Source organism: Pristiophorus japonicus, chromosome 4 (genome assembly GCF_044704955.1).
Source record: "Pristiophorus japonicus isolate sPriJap1 chromosome 4, sPriJap1.hap1, whole genome shotgun sequence".
In the NCBI taxonomy this organism is placed as follows: Eukaryota; Metazoa; Chordata; class Chondrichthyes; family Pristiophoridae; genus Pristiophorus; species Pristiophorus japonicus.
In genome coordinates, this window is record NC_091980.1 from 253990928 (window position 1) to 254014137 (window position 23210).

At 40.4% G+C, this 23210-nt stretch overlaps 1 protein-coding gene across 4 annotated transcripts in view; it reads left to right on the forward strand.

The window, feature by feature from the left end:
- cdc42bpb (CDC42 binding protein kinase beta (DMPK-like)) overlaps nucleotides 1–23210 on the forward strand; it is a 236186-nt gene that overhangs the window by 193785 nt on the left and 19191 nt on the right. For 3 of the 4 annotated variants that reach the window (XM_070879336.1, XM_070879333.1, XM_070879334.1), the window contains exons 20-28: nucleotides 2906–3003; nucleotides 3138–3217; nucleotides 3816–3866; nucleotides 15815–15913; nucleotides 18539–18613; nucleotides 18919–19024; nucleotides 19306–19442; nucleotides 20124–20263; nucleotides 22999–23080. In XM_070879336.1, the coding sequence (XP_070735437.1) occupies nucleotides 2906–3003; nucleotides 3138–3217; nucleotides 3816–3866; nucleotides 15815–15913; nucleotides 18539–18613; nucleotides 18919–19024; nucleotides 19306–19442; nucleotides 20124–20263; nucleotides 22999–23080 (868 nt within the window). The remainder of the gene's footprint in view (nucleotides 1–2905; nucleotides 3004–3137; nucleotides 3218–3815; nucleotides 3867–15814; nucleotides 15914–18538; nucleotides 18614–18918; nucleotides 19025–19305; nucleotides 19443–20123; nucleotides 20264–22998; nucleotides 23081–23210) is intronic. The other variant, XM_070879335.1, reaches the window with a different exon arrangement.

The following is a 23210-nucleotide window of genomic DNA, read 5'->3' on the forward strand; positions in this document are numbered from 1 at the left end:
CCTCATCCTTCTGAACTCCAACGAGTAAAGACCCAGTCTACTCAATCTATCATCATAAGGTAACCCCCTCATCTCCGGAATCAGCCTAGTGAATCGTCTCTGTACCCCCTCCAAAGCCAGTATATCCTTCCTTAAGTAAGGTGACCAAAATTGCACGCAGTACTCCAGGTGCGGCCTTACCAATACCCTGTGCAGTTGCAGCAGGACCTCCCTGCTTTTGTACTCCATCCCTCTCGCAATGAAGGCCAACATTCCATTCGCCTTCCTGATTACCTGCTGCACCTGCAAACTAACTTTTTGGCTTTCATGCACAAGGACCCCCAGGTCCCTCTGCACCGCAGCATGTTGTAATTTCTCCCCATTCAAATAATAATCCATTTTACTGTTTTTTTTTTCCCAAGGTGGATGACCTCACACTTTCCAACATTGTATTCCATCTGCCAAACCTTAGTCCATTCGCTTAACCTATCCAAATCTCTTTGCAGCCTCTCTGTGTCCTATACACAACCCGCTTTCCCACTAATCTTTGTGTCATCTGCAAATTTTGTTACACTACACTCTGTCCCCTCTTCCAGGTCATCTATGTATATTGTAAACAGTTGTGGTCTCAGCACCGATCCCTGTGGCACATCACTAACCGCCGATTTCCAACCCAAAAAGGACCCATTTATCCCAACTCTCTGCTTTCTGTTAGCCAGCCAATTCTCTATCCATGCGAATACATTTCCTCTGACTCCGCGTACCTTTATCTTCTGCAGTAACCTTTTGTGTGGCACCTTATCGAATGCCTTTTGGAAATCTAAATACACCACATCCATCGGTACACCTCTATCCACCATGCTCGTTATATCCTCTAAGAATTCCAGTAAATTAGTTAAACATGATTTCCCCTTCATGAATCCATGGATGAGCATCCACAGCCCTCTGCAGTAAAGAATTCCAAAGATTTACAACCCTTTGAGTGAAGAAATCTTTCATCTCAGTCCTAAATGGCTGACCCCTTATTCTGAGATTGTGATTCCTGGTTCTAGACTCCCCAGCCAGGGAAAATATTCTACCAGCATCTCCCCTATTAAGCCCCTAAAGAGTTTTATGTTTCAATGAGATCATCTCTCATCCATAGATGTAGACCTAATGGCCTACATCCTAGGGTTTTAAGAGGTGGCTCCAGAGATAGTGGATGCATTGGTTTTGATCTTTCAGAATTCCCTAGATTCTAGAACGGTCCCCACGGATTGGAAGGTAGCAAATGTAACCACACTATTCAAGAAAGGAGGGAGGGAGAAAACTGGGAACTATAGACCAGTTAGTCTGACATCGGTAGTAGGGAAAATGCTAGAATCTATTATTAGGGATTTGGTAATGGCATTTAGAAAAATCATAATGATTGGGCAGAGTCGATATGAACTTATGAAAGATAAATTGTGTTTGACAAATCTAAGAGTTTATTGAGGTTGTAACTAGCATGGTAGATAAGGGAAAACCAGTGGATGCAGTAGATTTGGATTTTTAAAAAGCATTTGAAAAGGTGCCACACAAGAGGTTATTACACAAAAATAGGGCTCGTGGGATTGGGGATATATGGTTAACGATCAGAAAACAGAGTAGGAATAAACAAGTCATTTTCAGGTTGGCAGGCTGTAACTAGTGGGCTACTGCAAGGATCAGTGCTTGGGCCTCCACTATTTACAATCTATATCAATGATTTAGATGAGGGGACAGCGTGTAATATATCCAAGTATGCTAACGATACAAAGCTAGTTGGGAAAGTAAGTTGTGAGGAGGATGCAAAGAGGCTGCAAGGGGATATAGACAGGTTAAGTGAGTGGGCAAGAAAAGGGCAGATGGACTCTAATGTCAAGAAATGTGAAGTTACCCACTTTGGTAGGAAATATAGAAAAGTAGAATATTTTTTAAAAGGTGAGAGATTGGGAAATGTTGATATTCAGAGGGACCTGAGAGTCCTTGTACACGAATCACAAAGTTAACATGCAGGTACAGCAAACAATTAGGAAAGCAAATAGTATGTTGGCCTTTATTACAAAAGGATTGGAGTATAAGAGTAAAGAAGTCTTACTGCAATTATATAAGGCTTTGGTGAGACCACACCTGGAGTACTGTGTACAGTTTTGGTCTCCTTACCTAAGGAAGGATATACTTGCCTTGGAGGGAGTGCAACAAAGGTTCACTAGACTGATTCCTGGGATGGGGGAAGATATCCCTTTGAACAGAGATTGAGGAGACTAGACCTAGATTCCCTAGAATTTAGAAGAATGAGAGATGATCTCATTGAAACATACAACCTTTTCGGGGCTTAATAGGGGAGATGTTGGTAGGATGTTTTCCCTGGCTGGGGAGTCTAGAACCAGGAATCACCGTCTCAGAATAAGGGGTCAGCCATTTAGGACTGAGATGAAAGATTTCTTCACTCAAAGGGTTGTAAATCTTTGGAATTCTTTACCCCAGAGAGCTGTGGATGCTCATTCACTGAGTATATTCAAGACAGAGATTGATACATTTTTGGATGCTAAGGGAATCAAGGGATATGAGGATAGTGCGAGAAGATATTGGGGTAGAAGATTACCCATGGTCTTATTGCATGGCGGAGCATGCTCGAAAGGCGGAATGGCCTACTCCTGCTCCTATTTCTTCTTAAATTTATAGCTTTTGTTGTGAAACTGTTATGCTTTTGATAATTTTATGGAATATATTCATCTGATTTTTTTTTTAAATAGGAAGAGGCCATCCCCCTTTTGGCTTTGTAACTGGCAAATGGTGTTCAAAAATATTGAATGTTAAAATCTTTGGCAAATATTCTACAGCCACATATAAAAACTTTTATTTCAATCGAATTGATCTTGGTGTTCTGCATTCTGTCTCTATCATGAAAACTTCCTCATTTTAGTAAACTGAGGGAGGCCGATGTCAAGAATCAGCAATTTGTGGAAGAAATACAGAATTTGAAGAAAGAATTGGAAGAAAACCGAGGCAGAACAGAAAAAGGTTAGTGACATCTGCTGCTTGGGACCGTTTTACTATGAACTTTAAATACAGATGTGAACTATTTTTAAAAACAAATCAGTAAAATCGGTATGGCTAGTATTTTCATCTTTCTGCTTTTCCTTTTTCTTTTAAAGGTCTCAAACTTCCAGATTTTCAAGACTCCATTTTTGACTACTTTAACACCTCTCCAATTCCACATGACTTGGGATTTAAAGTAAGTGCTCATTTTATATTGATAAAATTCAAACTCTCAGAGTATGTTATTTGTAATGGTTTGTAAATTTCATTTGAGCTGGGAGGAAAATTTAAATATATCGTGTAAAATAGGACAGAAAAAAAGCTGTGTGGGGGTAGACAGTCTTGCCACATCTACGCAGAATGCTTTTTCTGATCTTTTAAAGCACGTTGTCACAGGTTTTAGACAAAAACCAGATATGCAGAAAAGATGTAAATTTAGTAAGGAAACGCCTGTTAGATACCTAGAAAAAAGTGTACTTGCTGATTTTTGTGACTAGCTGATTCAGTTCACACTCCATTTTTCAAAGCTATGGTTCTTCACAATCTACATTTAGAACTTAATAAAACTACACTAGTTATACACTCTGGCATTGCATTATGCTGATTCTAGGCATCTTTCAAGAACCTTTAAAGCGTTTGGTCTTTTTTTAATGGAATGAAGGTCTTCCTTTAATCAAAATTGGTTATACCCAAATGCAGCAGTCTCTTTGTGAGAGATGGTGTCCTGATTAATATCTTTTCATTTGCAAAAGGGAAATCACTAAGTGTATTTTTCTCATATCTGTTGCACAAAGGGCTCTGTTTCTTACTCGTCTACATCGTCTCTCCTAGCATTTTGGGAAGAAGTAAGTTTCTGTGCGTGCTTTGTCACCCTAACCTGTTACCACTTGCATAATCTGATCCTCTGAGCTAGCTGTGCTTCCTTATTTCATGTTAATCACTTCTGCTGTAGCTTTACGTGAACCTTCCTGTACTTATTCTATTACTATTGCTAATGAATGAAAATTGCTTGTGTTCAAAACATTAAAATAAACAAGTCTTATTTCACAATGACTTCAAGCTGCAGTTACCAAAGTGATTGTATCTGAAAATTAATCGTTATCCTTTGCCCATATTATAATGCAATTCAACAGTCTACTAAACATATAGATTGGCATTTTTGAAAAGGTTTGTGTTTAATTGCAATACCAATTTAGAGAATTAACCATACACAGGAGTTCAAATAAAATTGGACAAATCCTTTGAATTGCTCCTCAGTCATTATACCTAATGCTTTCAATTGGTCTAATCAATTAAATTGTCATGTATCTTAAGCAAAGACTCAAATATTGTCTTACACTGTTATCAAGTAAAGATTAAACTTTTTTTAGTACTTAGTCATCAATTCCTATTTTCTGGTTCCAGTAAGGGCTTTACAGGCACTTATTTGAACTCCTGAGCTTGTAAATACATAACCATTTTGACACTTTGTATGCATATACTTAGTCTGCATCCTAGAGTGTTGGGATTTACAGCTAGGTGATGTGCCGTTCACTCTTTCCTGTCTCAAATATTGTTTTAATGTACTGTTTCAATGATTCTTGTTTTGCTGCCTACCCTTTTCAAACTTGATGTCTTCCATCAAGCCCTGCTTTATAAAGAACAGACATGTAAGAAAATATTTTACCATACCTGACCGCATCCTTTCTTTAATCAGTTGTAGGTAAAGGTTTTAGAATGAATAATGTTACCTCCAGTTAGGAAGATCCCTTAAGATGAATATACTCCATCCTCATGATAACATTCCATAGATGAAAAGGTTTTGTGTGTGTTAGTAAAATATGCCCTCTTATGAATGAGTCTAAAATACAACCTAAAAAGATAAAGAGCCATGGTCCAGTAGCCACACAACAGAGAGCAGAATAACATAGCCACATAATTAGATTGGTTGGGGTGGGGACTCGGGAGGTACTTGTATATAATAACAGAAGAATTAGGAGCAGGAGTAGGCCATTCGGCCCCTCTAGCCTGCTCCGCCATTCAATGAGATCATGGCTGGTCATCTACCTCAACTCCTCTTTCCTGGACTATCCCCATATCCCTTGATTCTCTTAGTAATATATCTGTGGTCCTATACTGCAAAATATAGAACATTTTAAAATATGAATACTAAAAAGTGAATGCATGTGATGGCACACTTGTATACTGGAGCATAAAGAAAGCACTGCTTCAAAACTATTCTGCCTTAAAGTATCTTATCTTATTGTTTCACTTCATTGATATTTCCTTTAACAACATCATAAAATTGGTTTTAGAGTTGAACAAAATTTACAATGAGCATTTTAGCTGTCTTTTCATTAACTTCAAAATTGCAAATTGCCAAGAAACAGCTAAGAATAAGTAGACCGGTTTGCTGTGGATTTAAATTGTGAAATACAATAAAATAAGTTGTTATTAGTGAACTTAAACTTTAGATAGTTATTTCTTATCTAGAGTCTTAACTTCAGTTTGGTAAGTAATGCCTTATTTATTCATGTGTCAGTAAAATAAAGCTACCTCATGAGATTGGTCCAATGGGTAAATGAGTCACATACTATGCCACTAAGCTATTTAAAACTTCAAGGGACTAGGCACCATCCCTGCTCTGCACTGACATGGCTCACAAACAGATTGAAAGTGAAGGTGCCGTAGGGGTTTCAGTGTGCTAAGCTGAGGAGGAGAAAAATCAGTCAGGGTTTCCTGCTCCTGATCACACTTTTTAAAATCTTTTTGTTGGATGTGAGCAACTCTTACAGTTCTATGACCCCTGCCAGTAGTGTGCTTGTGTGAACACCAGATGAATAAAGAAAGATTAAGCTGTTGTAGTTCCTACAAATAGCCCTTTGACACAGGGTTTGGACACAAGAACTACTTGGGTATTGTACCAAAGGGCTGCCTTCATCTGGGATATCATGCTTAGCATCATCAAGAAAGAGAGAGTCAGGGGAAAAGATAATTTAAGAATAAGCTACCTCATCTTTGGTGGCAAGAGTCACTGGCTGTAGCTAGTGTGCTGCAGTTACCTCAAGCTGCCGAGTGCCACAATGTCCATGCAGTTATGCATGTGGTTCTGTATTTACAGTGTTGTTCAAAGTTTTGTAGGAGACTTAAGCCTGTATTATTCTGCCTCTTGCATGGCGAATCAATATGATTGAAAAGTTGCTATGAGTGAGTTGGTCTTGCACTGATATGCAGCTTAGAGTGTTTTCAGTGCATTATGATGCATGTTTGTTTCTGTGCCAGTCTGCCAATTGTAGACAACACAACCCTACACCAGCCCCGATGTTAATAGAGGTAACCAACTGAATTGTGACATTTCGGGAGCTACGATTTCTATATCAAGCATAGATTTGGAACATAAATCCTCATGAAACAAGGCATCAAATAGTTCGAGACTAGAATAGATCACTGCATATACAACAAGTATGATTGTTAAGCTGTTTTGACACTGGTGCTGTACTGATGTTTATTTGGTAAAAAGGGATAAACCAAGTGCTAAAGCAAAGATAATCATAGGCCATATTTGTAAGTTCTAGTTTACCATGAATTACAACTTGCATGTGAGTCCTCACAGTCCTCTGTCTCAAACAGGTTGTATGACAAATGTAGCATAAGTAAATTAAGTGCTCCAGCATACTGAAGAGAGAAAATTTCAGGCAGGTCAAAATGCACTGCTCTGATTTTTTTCCTAGAAACTGGCTTGGCATTGTCAGAAAACTAGGAGCAGCTATTCTGCCTGCACTCAGCCAGGGAATGGTATATGTTGAGAGGGGAACATGCACTCATGAGAAGAGAAGAACGATAACATTGGTTATATTATGTAGATGAGGGAGAGCGGCTTGACAAAATACCAATTTCATTTTAATAAGTACTTTTATAATTGCACAATTTCTACTGTGGGAGCTTGAGTGCATTATGTAAGTCTCTGCTATCTCGCCTATAGAGGAAACTGAAGAGACTTGAGGTAATTTCTCCCACCTGGTTGCTTGTATAATTTGCAAGCAACAAAATTGTTTCATTAGAAGAAGAAAAATTGTATTAAAACTCTTCATTGTGTAGTATTGCTTATTCTATAAGTGAATTTTGATTTGACAGAAGTGGATTATTCAAACTGTAGGTAGAAGTTGAGTAAGTGATATAGTAAAAGTAAAATGATCACACAGGAACATAAATCATGGAGGTGTTCTCTTCACATTGGTTTGAATGCCAGTTCACATTGTATGTTTCAAGACATTTTTGCGAGAGAGGTGGAGCACTAACAAGATAAGACTCGAGACTAGTATAGCATCTTTAGGACCTCCCAAAGCGCTTTACAGCCAATGAAGTACTTCTGAAGTATAGTCACTGTTGTAATGTACGAAATACGGCAGCCAATTTGCCCACAAACAACAATGGGATAATGACCACATAATCTGTTTTTAGTGATGTTGATTGAGGGATAAGTATTGGCCAGGACACTAGCAATAACTCCCTTGCTCTTTGAAATAATGCCATAGGATCTTTTACGCCCTCCTGAGAGAGCAGACTGGTCCTCGGTTTATCATTTCATCTGCAAGGACGGCATTGCCAACAATGTGGCACTCCCTCTCTACTGCACTAGAGGGGGCAATTATTCGGGAGGTCAGCGGGCACGTTTGGTGACGGGTCGAGTGGGAAAAATGTTTTCGACAACGGCTCGGGACCCCACTGTCTACCCACCGCCACGCAGCTTTCACAGATGTCTGATTTGTCAGTGCTGAACTGACCCAACACACAGCAGTGGGGAGGCAATTCAGGTCATAATTACTTTGTTAACAGCCCATTAAGAAGTATTTTGAGCTCACCTTTACATTTAACAAGGTCGCCCACAGGGTCCACACTGCTCAGGGATAACATCCGAGTTGTGTGACCATGGAATTATCTCATTACTTGACAGCTCCAAATATAAAGCTTTCCACCTCACAGCTGTTCACTGTCAAAGCTCAGTAGCTGTTGCTTACTGCAATTGGAAGACAGATTGAGCTTTATGCAGGTTGCAAGTGCTTGGAGTAAACTTTCGATCCAGTGTCACTTCATTGGAAAAACCTCTCTCAACATTGACAGATCGTTTCTGTCATCTCAAATTCAGTTGCCATCTATTTCATCAGCATTAGTGCCCTTGAAACTATCTCATCTTGGTTCTCAGAATCCCACCACGATTAGCCCCAACACCAACAACAACACCAACTTTCTCCGCAATCAATAGATGCTGCACAGGACAGAGGGCATCAGCACCCGACCACATTGCTGCCAGGGATGTCCTCATCATGACAATATTTACTTCACTTGACGCTGTACACCCTGGTTGCTACATGATGTGCCAGGTTGGCACCACCCAACACCATAAAGCAATCCCTACAATGCCCAAGCCATTCCTTTCACACTCATCACCATTGCAGTGGGAACCGTTATGTCTCACTATTCACTGCAACACACTAAGCCACTTCCAAAGATGCGCACAGATCTGTCCAGGAACGCAAAGTGTTGAAAATAAAGGTTTCAATATTTGACACCACATTAACAGAAACTTTATGTTAACATTGCATAAAACACCCAAATGCTTACCCTGGTGTGTTAGTTGATATGATTAGCCGAGGGTGAGTGGGAGGGGTAGCTAGTGAGATGGGGAAGTGATAATGTAGATGGAGAGAGAGAGAGAGAGAGAGAGAGGGCTGGGTGGAGGTGCAAGGTAAGTTGGTATGAGTAAGGATGTGTAGGAGTAGGATAGGGAAGGCAGAGTGTTGGGGATGTGATGAGTAGCACAGTAAGATGAGGTTGAGTGTGGCTTTGCAGTAATGTTTCATCTACTGAGATCCATTGAAAAGTTTGTGCCACTGCAGCCTGATCCTCCTGACGACATCTCTGCTTGTGCCCTTCTGAGCAATGTGTAACCATGCTGTGTTGATTTCCTGGGGAGGTCTCTTCCGCCCATTGGAAGGGAAAAGAACCTCCTTGCATGCTGTGACTCCCTCCATAAGCATATGGAGAGAGTAATGAGAGAGCCTTGGTATAGCCGTGCACCTCTGTGCAGTGCTTGTCAGTGTTTGCAACACCTCAATGCTGTAGAACACCGACAACACAACTGTCAAAATTAATTTGCATATGATCGCTTTAAAGAAACCGGCTGGTGAGTCGTCAAATGACGTTTCAATTGGCCGGTAAATGGCTGGGCGAGCTCAACAAGTCCAATCAACGTAAAATCATTCTACACAGTGGGCTGGAGTCAGCAGTGGGGTCGGGACTTGCCACCGACGTTGCCCGCCACGGACCCATTGAGATAGGGGAAATCACGGCCAGACTGTCTGCCTAGAATTTGTGCTCAAGTACCTGGATTGGGACTCGTACCCACAACCTGCTGACTCAGAAGTGAGAGCCTTTCCAACTGTGCCACGGCTGACACTATTGCCAAAGAGTATAGTGAGTTCTCGGCTGTTTTGGAATGGGAAGTTGCTGAACAGGTATGTTCTAACATAGTGGGAGGGTGGGAAAATTGAAGGAGGAATTGCCTTGGGTTATTCTCAATTCTCCTTGCACTTGAGTTTCACTGCAGGTCACTACCTACCTACCTCAGCCAGGGATGGTGCATGGCATAGAAGGACTTATGAAAGGGAAAGAAGACAAATCTCGGCATCCTTCAATCAAATGCAATTTTCAATGCGTTAGCGTAGCATAATGGCATGTAATTTGCGGTCAGCAGCAAAACAAAGGTGTTTGCCGCTGGCCCCGAAGTAAGCTTCCCACAAAAATCTTGCGATCACTGGCGAGGAGTTCGGCTTTTCCGACATGCAGTTGAAATCAGCGCAAGTTAACGCGAGCTGCTGTGACTTTGACGAGTTATTTAAGCACCCAATCACAATGTAGAATTGTTACAGACCGAGAACCAGGAAGTGAAAACGCTCCTTTGATTCTAACTTTTTAAAAATGCTATAAATAACAAAACAAAGATTGGGGTTCTCACATGGGGAAATGGTCAACCTGATACACCTAATACATCAAGATCTAACTTTTACTGGGGTATTTAACAGCGATATTATCATGGAAAAGCCAAAGTTTTCGTCAGTTTCCCTGATTTCACAGATTACGCTGATTGCCGGGTTGGGGGGGGAGCGGAGCGGGAGAAACAGCGCAGCCAGTGTCGGAGCAGTGAATTGACGGTGCACTAAATACTGAAGTTGTGGTCAGTTTCAAAGGGGTAGTAGTAGCGAACGCTGTTATTACCCAGTGCAAATTCCAGGCCATTATTGTTTCTGAAATACATTATTTCCAACCAAATGTTTGTTCTCCCCAAATTGTATTGTTAGATATTTTGGGGATCAGCTATATTTTGGTGCCCTCACTGCTGTCTTCGTTTGTCATTGTAGTACCTGTATGAAGTTTTGTCTATTTTTTGTTCTATGGTTTTTTTTAATGAAAATATAAATAATGATTCAGCCTTTTATACGAGGGGATTTTCAAGGTTCTTGGCTGCTCAGGCATTTTATTCATTAATGCATTTTATACACTAAATCTGACATCTTGAGCAATATAATAAAACACTCTGCTTTCACTACAAGACAGCTACTACTTTTCTCACTACTATCCAAAATGAAGCACATGTCTGACAACTAGACATACAGCCGTCAGTTATTCTCAGTGCTTTTTTAAAAAATCCCACACGGAAAACAGACATTTACTACAGTCAATGTCAAAACCATGGCTGCACACACCAAAAATGACATGATCTGGAACAAGGCTATGAAAACTAACTACCAGCTACATTAAAGTAATTGACACACCAGGGAATTACTTCAGGAAAACAGATAATACAGTAGCAACCAACAATTGCAGAACTGTACTGACAAAGATCTATAAAATGGATACTCTTGAATGCTTACTATTGTAACCAAATGAAAGTCAAAAATAAATTTTTAAAAATGAAGTCTATGAAAATCATAAACAAAGAAACCAGTTGTTAATGAAGTGTTGTTGCTGTTTATAATTTGTATGAATCGTTTGGAGGATGGAATATTGTCCCAGAAGCCTGAGTTTGTGGATGACACTAAATAGTGTGTAGTGACCAACTTGCAGTATTCCCCCAAAAAACACATAGGCTTGGTCAATGACCGGTCCAGTGGCAAATGGAATTCAAGACAGAAAGTGTGAGGTTTTGAGACTAAATAACTGAAGTAAGGTTATGGAGTATGTGTTATATATTCACATCCTTGAGGTAACCAAGGAGGAAAGAGATTTGGTGTTTTTTGTGTATATTTTGTTAAAACCATTGGTCTCGTGTTCACAGGTGGTCTCATTTCCTGATCAGTTTATGCAAATGTTCAATTTGTTCTGGCACCAACTCTACTGTAAAATGGGCACAGGAGATTTAAAAAGAAGTAAAGCCAAAAGTATGCACAGTACAAACACTCAACAAAAGACCCCATCAACATACACAAATTATACCATGACAGCTGACCTGAAAAATCTACATTGTACTTGGATAACAAACAAAGCGAATGACCAAGACACAATGTGATTCATAAAGACCAAACAAGATAGGATAACTACTCAAGGTCACGATAAACAACTTAGAAATCCCAGCATACAGGAAACAAATCTTTCAATACGCCATCTGGGACACACAAACTTACCCTAAATCTAAACTATCTCCAATTAAGTCAGGTATTAACAAAAATATAACATGCAACTTCAAAGTGCACCTTACTGTTTATAAGTTAGAGTGGAGAAACATCAACATCCACAAACTAGAAGTTGTGTTGGTTTGGGTAGAGGAGAGAAGAGTCCTCTTGCCAACAAAAAGTAACACAGGAAGCCATTATATTAAAACAAAGTCATGCAAACATCCTTTATGTGCTGCCAAACTCAGCTCATTGCTTCATTAAAGCTACCAGGTTCATAGTCCTCTGAAAATCTGCACACACTGCCATGCATTAACTCTGCAGTTCTCTACTTTCCCTTTTGAGAAAAGTTAGTAAGCTAATTTTATACATCAAGTAGCAATTTTGGAAAGATTTGCCGAATCCCTCCTGTATATTACCATACTATTTCACCTATGTCCAATAATAAAGAAATCTTTAAAATTATTGCCTTACAAAAAATGGAGGACATTTTCAGTTTGGCATTATCCCCACTTAATTTGGGTTCACAAAATAAGTTTTAGTTTAAGCAAATCGAGTCTCCATTGAACTGATACTTGTACTTTATTCACATGAATAGGATAACGTGGAATCATAGAAAAATTCCGACACAGAATGATGTAATTTGGCCCATCGTGTCGGTGCCAGTCGAAAACGTGCTACCCAGCCTTAACCCACCTTCCGTAGCCCTGTAGATGACGGCTCTTTAAGTGCACATCAAAGTACTTTTTAAATGTGATGAGGGTTTCTGCCTCTACCATCCTTTCAGGCAGAGTTCCAGACCTCCTCCACCCTCTGGGTGAGGACATTTTTCCTCATCTCCCCTCTAATCTTTCTACCAACTACTTTAACTCTATGCACCCTGGTTATTGGCACCTCTGCAAAGGGAAATAGGTCCTTCCTATCCACTCTATCTAGGCTCCTCCTAACTTTATGCACCTCAATTAAATCTCCCCTCAACCTCCTCTGTTCCAAGGAAAACAACCCCAGCCTATCCAATCTTTCCTCATGGCTAAAGTTTTCCAATCCTGGAAATATCCTCGTAAATCTCCACTGCACCCTTTCTAGTGTAATCACATCCTCCCTGTAATGTGGTGACCAGAACTGCACACAGTCGTCATCATCATCATCATCATAGGCAGTTCCTCATATCGAGGATAACTTGCTTCCACACCAAAAGGGATGAGTTCACAGGTGTTTCAATGAAGGACCTAATATTCCAGGTCTCGAACTACATGTTGAAGGTGGAAGATGCCTGTGCGTGGATTTTCTTTAACGTGTGGTGGCCGTTGCACAACAGCCACCACACGGGCTTGACAGAGATAGGTCTTGGTCCAGTACCAAGGCTACTGGAGACCAGCTCTGCTGCACGGACCTAGTGCACGCACATATCGCAGTGTGGGCTGGCCCGTGCTGCCCCTGGGCCCTCGCCGCTCCTGCTATTCCTCCCCTCGCTCCAATCAGCGACCCGTGTTATGGTGATGTCCAATCCAGGACTCGAGCTGTGCATAACTAGTGTTGTATACAGTTCTGGCATAACTTCCTTGCTCTTGTATTCTGTGCCTTGGCTAATAAAGAAAAGCATTACATATGCCTTTTTAACAACCTTATCGACCTGTCCTGCTACCTTTAAGGATCTTTGGACTTATATCCAAGGTCCATCTGTTCCTCCACACCTCTCAGTATTCTCCCATTTAATGTGTATTCCCTTGCCTTGTTGCCCCATCCCAAATGCATTACCTCACACTTTTCTGGATCGAATTCCATTTGCCACTTCTCTGCCCAACTGACCAGTTTATTGATATCTAGAGCTTTCCTCCTTACTGTCAACCACAAGGCCAATTTTTATATCATCTGCAAATTTCTTTATCATGCCCCCTATATACAAGTCTAAATCATTAACATGCCACAGTGATATTATTAACCCTTAGTGATATTATTTTGCATCCAAAGCCTACCATTTTCTCTTGTTTGATTTGAAAGGTGGCACATGCAACACTGTCAGACCATTGCATTCAGATGAAAACCGATAGATTTATTGACAAATTACACAGAAACAAGATAACCAGGGGTTAAAATACTTTATTTTTTGGAAATTATTTTTTTAACTTTTCAATCAGTCTTTTGGATAAAGTTTATAATAGATTTTAACAGCGCAAAGCCACACGTGGCAATGTCATATGCTATGGAATCCAAGGGTCAGTTGCAGAAATTAAATTAAAGATACTGAAAGACATCTTGAGTATGAGTGTATTAGAGTATGCAGTTGTATTTGCTTGAAAAAAAATCTGAATTCAAACTAAGCAATTGAAATTGAATAGCTTTTTTTGTATAGTTTCAATTCAAATTAACTCAAGAGTTAGTTTGAATTAAGCAACTTCAAATTAAGAGTGGTCTGCACAACCATAAGGCCTCTGATTAAAAAGCTGTAAATCAATCACAATTAAGCTGGCACATGTTTGAATTACATGTTGCAGTGTCAGCTGTGGCTTGGTGGTAGCACTTTTGCCTCTGAGTCAGAGGTTGTGGTTTCAAGTCCCACTCCAGAAACTTGAGCACATAATCTAGGCTGACACTTCAGTGCAGTGCTGAGGCAGTGCTACACTGTTGGAAATACAGGGCTAGAATTTCCAGTGTTTACCGCCCGGTTTCTCGGCGGTATTGACCGTTTTGGGTGAGAACCGGGTCAACGAGAAATTTCCCAGCTGAGTTATGCCGGCGGTTTTGAAGTACCGCTGGGGAGCGGACCGCCGGCGTGCACCATCCACAGATCGCCATGGCGCGATGTTTGGCTCAGCGGTGACCCGTAGGTAAGTATTTTTTTTAAAACGCCCACGAGAATCAGCGGAGCTGGGCGGTAGGTGAGTAGCCCTGCAAGAAAAAGGTAATTGTTTGTTTTTACTAATTATTTTTAAATTCTCTTGTAGTGATTTAAGTTCTGAGAAGAGTCATGAAAATGTTTTTGATTTTTTGAAAAAATATTTTGCTTTTCTCCTAGGCCCAGCTCGCAGCCTCGGTGTAAATGTTTTGTAAATTTATTAATTATCGCCCATTTTCTTTAAGAACTGCTCAGTTGACTCAAAATGTCACTTTTTCACTGAGAATCTGGGTGCAACGCCCATTTTCTTTTTTTGCTGGGTGGATTTTTTTATTTTTGGGGGGGAATTTTTCGCCAGCGTAAATCTGGGGAATCTTAGTGGTCTTTTGGGCAGCAATCTGGCGCTGGCAGATTGTTAGGAAATTCTAGCCCACAGTCTTTCAGATGAGATGTTAAACCATGTCTTCTCTGTCTGGATGTAAAAATATCCACGAAGTAGTGCTGGGGAGCTTCTCCTGCATTCCTGGTCAACATATATGCCTCAACCAATATCTAAAACAGATGATCTGCTTATTTATTTCATTTCTGTGTGTAAATTGTCTGCTGCATTTGCCACATTACAACACAGCTAAAGTACTTCATTGGTTTGGGATGTCCTGAGGTTGTGAAAGATGCTATGTAAGTGTAAGTCTCTTTCTAATGAGCAAGGCAGTTATTAGCCAGTACCTGCTAATGCTTTATGCAATGCCTAATTTGAATGTTTCTGAGAACAATGCCCCATTGATGGTTCAGCTATTTAGGGTGTAATACATTTGTCCACATTCTTTGGCACTTACCAGCAATTAAAGCCATTCTTGTGTCTGATTGGCATGGTTTGAAATCTACAAATAAAAGGTGCAATAATTTGATTAGCATCGAGACCCAAACTTCTGCATCCTGGCTGATCTATGGATCGAAGAACATTCCAATATCTTGTAAACAGTTGGTCTGCAACTTCCATTTGAAATTTAGTCAGGAAAAGTAGCTTCCATTTTAAAACTCTAGTTATTTCTTGAACACCCTGTGTACCTTTAGTCACAAAAACACAGAAGTCTTCATAATTGTAATACATTGCATTTACAACAATATCAGAAATGTAATAATTGCAAAAAGAATGTAAGGATACAATATTTTATAACTTTTTTGTAACATTTTGTAAAGATTTGATCCTTTTACAGAACAAAATAAATTGTCTTTTTTTTCCAATTAAAGCATTAATTTGATAGAGATTCTTTAGCATTGTGTTTAAAATTGTTTGTTATTTCTACAGAGTGGTTCCATTAGCGAGTCTGATATAGGGGGCCTAAAACCAGAAGCATCTTCCAATTCTCCATCACCATCAATTTCTAGTAATGTGGAACGGAGGGATGTAAGTACTGTAAGATCTGTCGCACTGATAGAAATCTTTTATGTTAAAGAATTTAGCTTTACAAATGCTGTTAAGCCACTATATGAAGTATAATATTCTCACAAAAAAATTGATTTCTTCTTCCTTTCCCAACTCAATTTGTGCTGAGCCTTATTGGGTCCAGATTCAGCTATTTTTCATCTATGAACGTAGATCAGCAGACTGTTTTACCATGGAGGGAATTGCAGCCAAACTTCTTCATCTTCCTGCCTAACATCTGCATAAACACAATTTTTACATCAAAGGTGACGAGGTAGTAAACAGGAGCTGGTATTATTTACTCTTCCCTAGCCCAGTGGCATTGAGACGAGTTGTGGTACCCCAACTGCCACTTGGCTAACTTAGCACAGATTGGGAATCAAACCGGGACCTCCTGGTCTCTTTAGTATAGTGTTGCACCAGGCAATGCTTTTTGCCCACTAAGACATCGAGGACATTATTGTAGATTGGGAGGGGGGCGGTTTGGTATGATGCGGTCTGCACTTTTGGTGTCGACCTGTTTTTTTTTCTTCTTCCACCAGACTTGCGGGCCGTTGGAGCCTGCTCATCCTTGTCCGTTCTTGAAGTAATGAGATATAATCATAAAGCATGATTGTAAACTTGTCCTGCTGTAATTACACTCCCTCGGTCGTGGTGCTGCAGTACCTCCACTGGCAGGCAGGTGTAATTACAGCATGGCAAGTTTATAAAGGCAGTTTCCATCATAATTATGGACATCAGAATTTATGATGGAAAAAATTGACTGTTTGCAAACAGATGTAAGATTTTTAATATATTAATAGATGTTCAATAAATATATTGATATTGGATGTTTTCATGTATAAAATGTTACAAAGACTTAGCTTTATAAGATGTGATAGTTTATGTCTGTTGTCTGATGCAAGAGGATCTCTGTAAACCAAGAAGCAGGATGAGATCTCAGTACAAGAGTGGTAACTTCTACAGTAATTACAGGAGTCTGGTACTGAATTGCCAGTTGAGCTTTTTGGCATAGAATGTGTTGATTTTGTCACCAGAAGGCTTAAGTAACATCATGTAGCAGAGGTGGCATAGGTTTAGTTAAAGAACACATTCAGTTTTTAATTTGTTACATTAAAATCTCAGACAGTATTTGCTACATTATAAATAATTGCTGAATATTTTGTGACCTGAAACAACAATGTAGTTGGTTGGATTTTTTTTTAGGGGTATTGGCCCTCTAGTGGTGTGAGGATTAAACATCCTATCAGTCTGGTACTGTGTATCAGTATACCAATATCAGTCTTCCTCGCTGCCATGCTCCACCTCATAGTTGATAAGCTCCCCGTTGGAGTGGAGCTAAACTACAGAACCAGTAGGAAGCTGTTCAGCCTTCGCCGTCTCCATGCCAAGTCCAAGACCACTCCAACCTCTGTCGTCGAGCTACAGTACGCGGACGCGCCTGCATCTGTGCACACAGAGGCTGAATTCCAAGACATAGTCGACATATTTACCGAGGCGTATGAAAGCATGGGCCTTACGCTAAACATTAGTAAGACAAAGGTCCTCTACCAGCCTGTCCTCGTCGCACAGCACTGCCCCCCCCAAACATCAAGATCCACGGCGTGGCCCTGGACAACGTGGACCACTTCCCCTATCTCGGGAGCCTCCTATCAACAAGAGCAGGCATTGATGATGAGATCCAACGCCGCCTCCAGTGCGCCAGTGCAGCCTTCGGCTGCCTGAGGAAAAGAGTGTTTGAAGATCAGTATCTCAAAACTGTCACCAAGCTCATGGTCTACAAGGCCGTAGTAATACCCGCCCTCCTGTATGGCTCAGAGATGTGGACCATGTGCAGTAGACACGTCAAGTCGCTGGAGACGTCTCTTCCAGATCCTGCAAATCCCCTGGGAAGACAGATGCACAAACATTAGCGTCCTCGTCCAGGCCAACATCCCCAGCATTGAAGCACTGACCACACTTGATCAGCTCTGCTGGGCAGGCCACATAGTCCGCATGCCAGACACGAGACTCCCAAAGCAAGTGCTCCACTCTGAATTCGTCCACGGCAAACGAGCCAACGGCGGGCAGAGAAAACGTTATAAGGACACCCTCAAAGCCTCCTTGATAAAGTGCAACATCCCCACTGACACCTGGGAGTCCTTGGCCATAGACCGCCCTAAGTGAAGGAAGTGCATTCGGGAGGGCGCTGAGCTCCTCGAGTATTGTTGCCGAGAGCAAGCAGAAATCAAGCGCAGGCAGCGGAAGAAGCGTGTGGCAAACCAGGTTCCCTGCTCACCCTTTCCCTCAATGACTATCTGTCCGACCTGTGACAGAGACTGTGGTTCTCTTTTTGGACTGTACAGCCACCTAAGAACTCATGCTAAGAGTGGAAGCAAGTCTTCCTCGATTCCAAGGGACTGCCTGACCAATATAGTACACCAATCAGTATATCAAAAATAGTGTCCAAAGCTGCCTGAACTGACTGTAATATAATTTTATTGTAATAAATTTGACTAGTAAAAATGTTGTAACCAACAGAAAGGTTAACATCATTCCATCACTAGTGTTGAAATCATGAGCATGGGTTTATGACAACTTAATATTTGCTTTTATTGCAAATTTCAGGAGCCAATAACACCCCAGCAAACTGTTCCTGCTGCGACATCTCCTATATTTGTACAGCCTACTCCTTTGCCTAAGGTAATTTTTTTTAATGTACTTTATGCAGTTCTCAAGAATAGGCATTAATCTAGAAGTCAGCAAGCCTCATCTGCATTTGTTCATTGATAAGACTGAAGCCAAGTTTTGCTTATTTCAGAATAATTTCTGTAAAATGTTTGTAACAAAAATAAAAGTGCATAATGAAATTCAGTTTGCACCGAAAACCTGAAAATTGAACACTCAATCCTATTCAATAGAGATGCAAACTATTTTTTATTTTTAAAAAAACCCAGCTATGTCAGTTTATGATGTCCAATTTGGTACCTTTCTCTTTAATTCCTCAGCCTAAAGCTCATCAGGTCAGTATCAGAAATTTCTCGAGCCCTACACAGTGTAGCCATTGTACATCTCTAATGGTGGGTTTAGTACGACAGGGATATGCCTGCGATGGTGAGTGATACATTAGCATTATTTCTTCTAATGCTTTTGACATTCTTGAGATTTAATGTTGGATATATAGTATAAAATATGTAAATTTAACTTGTGAAACTAATTCTGCACCTATATTTTTTTTGTTTCAACAAAATGGTGATGATATAGTTGTGATAAATTGTGCAGTCATTAGACAGTATCTAAATTTCTGTTCAGTATGCTCAATATTACTAATGCAATAAAATCTAATGTGCTTTTTATTATATATCTCCCCCACTATAATTTTTCTTGTCCCATAGTATGCTCATTTATATGCCACATCTTATGCAAGGACAGTGCCCCTCAAGTATGCCCTATTCCATCTGAGCAGGCAAAGAGGCCACTTGGAATAGATGTTCAGAGGGGGATAGGAACAGCTTACAAAGGCTATGTAAAGGTATGGAAAAAAAACTCTTGGGATAAGATGTTGAATTTATGGCAAATGTTACACATTGCTACACATGCACATTCACTGTATATATTAATTATTAGAACATTGGTAGGATTAACACTTGGCTGAAAGAGCTAGGGTTTATAGATAGACAGGTATTGCACTGACAACACAATTGTCACTTGGGAAAATGGTCCATATTAATTTACTCCATTTTGAATACTATAGTGCTGCTTGCTCCCAGTAGTTCACACACAAAACACAAACATGGGGAGAGATTGTCCAACCAGATCATTACAGTTCTCCATCATCTACCCGAGTATCGGTTGTGACAGATAAACTAACCTTGACCCCCAATGTTCAAATAGCCTTCCAATCCTCACTGTAGATGTTCAGGTTAGATGCGCTATTGAAGCGGTTTTGGGAGTTTTCATTCTTAAGCGATAATATTGTGTATTTTTACCAAATTTGTAAGTAATAAATTTTGAAAGGGATGGTTGTCTGAATCTAAATAGTGGAGTAGAAAGATAACAAAGATCTGCAAAATGGATTTGGAAAATACAATTGACCATGTAAAAGTTCAAAATAAAATTGAGAAAAGGGCTCTGCAAAACTTTTATTGAAATTTCATGATCATTCAACAATCTTTAATTTTATTTATTTATTTCCTTTATTGGTATACTTAAGGTTCCTAAGCCCACAGGGGTGAAAAAAGGGTGGCAAAGAGCATATGCAGTGGTCTGTGATTGTAAGCTGTTTCTGTACGATGTAGCTGAAGGCAAATCTATGCAGCCTGGAGTTGTTGCTAGCCTGGTGCTGGATTTGAGGTAAGTTTTCAGATTTAGAAATAGTAAAATATTAATGGATGAAATGTAGATTATTAATATGTTGACTCTTAGGGCCCAAGTTTCCACAGGATAAAAAACGGGCGCCCCTCCGAGCTGGGTGCCCGTTTTTCACGCCTAAAACGGTGCCAGAAAAAAAACGCGCTATTCTCAAGCACTTTGCAGCTCCTTGTCTGTTTGGCGCGGGGGGCGGGGCCTACACTCACGTCGATTTTGTAAGTGGGAGGGGGCGGGTACTATTTAAATTAGTTTTTTTCCTGCCGGCAATGCTGCGCGTGCACGTTGGAGCGTTCGCGCATGCTCAGTGTGGAAAAAACATTGGCACTCGGCCATTTTTGTAGTTCTTTGTAGCTGTTTAATTTTTGAAAATTTTTTAATAAAACCACATTGCCATCAGCACTAAGGCTTCCCTTCTCACTGTCTCCTTCCCCTCCCTCCCCTCCGCGGCAACAAGCCGCTGTCTCCTTCCCCTCCCTCCCCTCCGTGGCAACAAGCCGCTGTCTCCTTCCCCTCCCTCCGCGGCAACAAGCCGCTGTCTCCTTCCCCTCCCTCCCCTGCGCGGGAACAAGCCGCTGTCTCCTTCCCCTCCCTCCCCTCCGCAGCAACAAGCCGCTGTCTCCTTCCCCTCCCTCCCCTGCGCAGCAACAAACGGCGGTTTCCTTCGAACGATGGCTGAAGCACTTTCACACAGGTAGGAAGATGGTTTATTTAATCTTTTCTTTGCTTATAAATGTTTATTCAGGTTGGATTTATTTGTATAATATTTGTAGAAGTATAAATAAGGATTGATTGTAGAATTTAATGAGTTCCCTTCCCCCCTCCCCCCCCCCCCCCCACCTTGTTCTGGACGCCTAATTTGTAACCTGCGCCTGATTTTTTTAATGTGTAGAACAGGTTTTTTCAGTTCTACAAAAATCTTCACTTGCTCCATTCTAACTTAGTTTGGAGTACGTTTTCACTGTGGAAACTTTGAAATCAGGCGTCAGTGGCCGGACACGCCCCCTTTTGAAGAAAAAATTCTGTTCCAAAGTAGAACTGTTCTACCTGACTAGAACTGCAGAAAAAAAAATGTGGAGAATTACGATTTCTAAGATAGTCCGTTCTCCACCAGTTGCTCCTAAAAATCAGGCGCAAATCATGTGGAAACTTGGGCCCATAAATTCTCCCGCCTTTCCATCCAAAGTAGCAATGGATAAGTTGGATTCCAGTGGTATCCATCCATTGATTTGTGGGTAGTTGCTTGAGAGTTACACAACTTAACCATACTTTTTAATAAAGGTTTTCCTTGACACTTTTAATTGTAATGAATCTAACTATGACTCATTAATTGTAGCTTTCCATAGCTTTATGAATCCTAAACATTACAAATTTCAGATTTGCACCAATATTCTCTTGGGTTCTGCATCATAAGCACTGCTGTAAGCAGAACTTAAAACCTTTACCATCCTCTAACTTTACTACTCAATCTACTCAATATCTAGACATACGATAGTGTGACTTGGATGTCCTGACAATGAAATCCTCATTGTATGAACTGGATACTGAAATCTCACATGACCCCCCCACCGTCCCCCCCTGTGTTTCTCCTGTCTTGTGGAAGGGGAACTGATACTCCAATGAGAAGAGGCCAATTGTAGACAAGCAAACTGATTTATTTTACATGTAATATGTGAACAATAATAACATTTACAGCAAATTTAATTCTATCTCATAACACTTCTCAGAACATAGAAAATGACAAAACACATTACACTATTTCTGTTGGTGAGCTCGTCTCACTTCACTAACTACCAAATCTCTGAAACTAGTCAATGCTTCAATAGAGGTCTCAGCCTCTACCTGACTTTCATTCTGGAATACTGCTGCCGAGACAGAGAGCTAGAGACTTGACCTCTGAACCGCCCCCCCCCCCCCACACAGCTCTCCATGCCTGGGGATCAACCAGTCAAACTGCCATGGAAACCTGCTATAGTCCTCCGAGGTGTGGCCTCTTGGCAGCTGCCTGCCTTCCCCCATGGCGATCACTTTAATGAAGCCATTCCAGCATATTATTTGTGAATGTTTGGTAGAATGTCTTAACCAGTCTGTCTCAAGCTAATGTGGTATGCAGGAATCACCGCTTCTGCAGCCAGTTTGTCTTGATCTACATTCCCAAATGCATGGGTGTTCTGTAGATTTAATCCCTTATGTGCGGAATTCAAATTAATAGAAATATCTTGATATAAAAGGAATTTGGGGTAATTTATGTTAAAATAGTTTTGTCAAATATTTCACCAAATGAATTCCTTCCGAAAAATAATGCTGTTTCTTTGGGGTTTCCACAAATCTTCCACCAAAGTTACTATGGGTGATCGCAAGAACCCCATAATCTTTAATTTAACCGAATCAGAAGCAGTTTTATAAATTTGGGATTATCTTGATATTTTAGAATTAAAAATAATTATGGGGTCATGCAGCTTCCAATGATTATCCATAAAATCTGTTTCTAAACCACACTCCAGCCACCATTTTATTTTTACCATCTACTCTGGTGTCGAAGGAACAAATAATGGCTAACTATACATGGGAGGTTTATTTTTGCAGAGGGTTGGAAAGCTGATAGGGAGAATGTATACCCTTTGTAAAACCTGTGTACTTTTCTCCCCAAGCTTTATTTAATATATTTCAATCAAATCTAAACTATGTTGTGATTAATGCTATTAAACTTTTATTTGCAGAGATGAAGCCTTTTCTGTGAGTTCGGTATTTGCATCTGATGTAATTCATGCCACCCGGAAGGATATTCCTTGCATTTTCAAGGTTAGCATTAATCTCTCAATGAATTTTAATTATGCAGTTTATTGTGGTTCATCCCTGGCATTGTCCACATTGAAGGGTCAAGTTTCGGCCTCCTATTTTTTTGGAACAACTAGTTTAGAATGGAGCATCT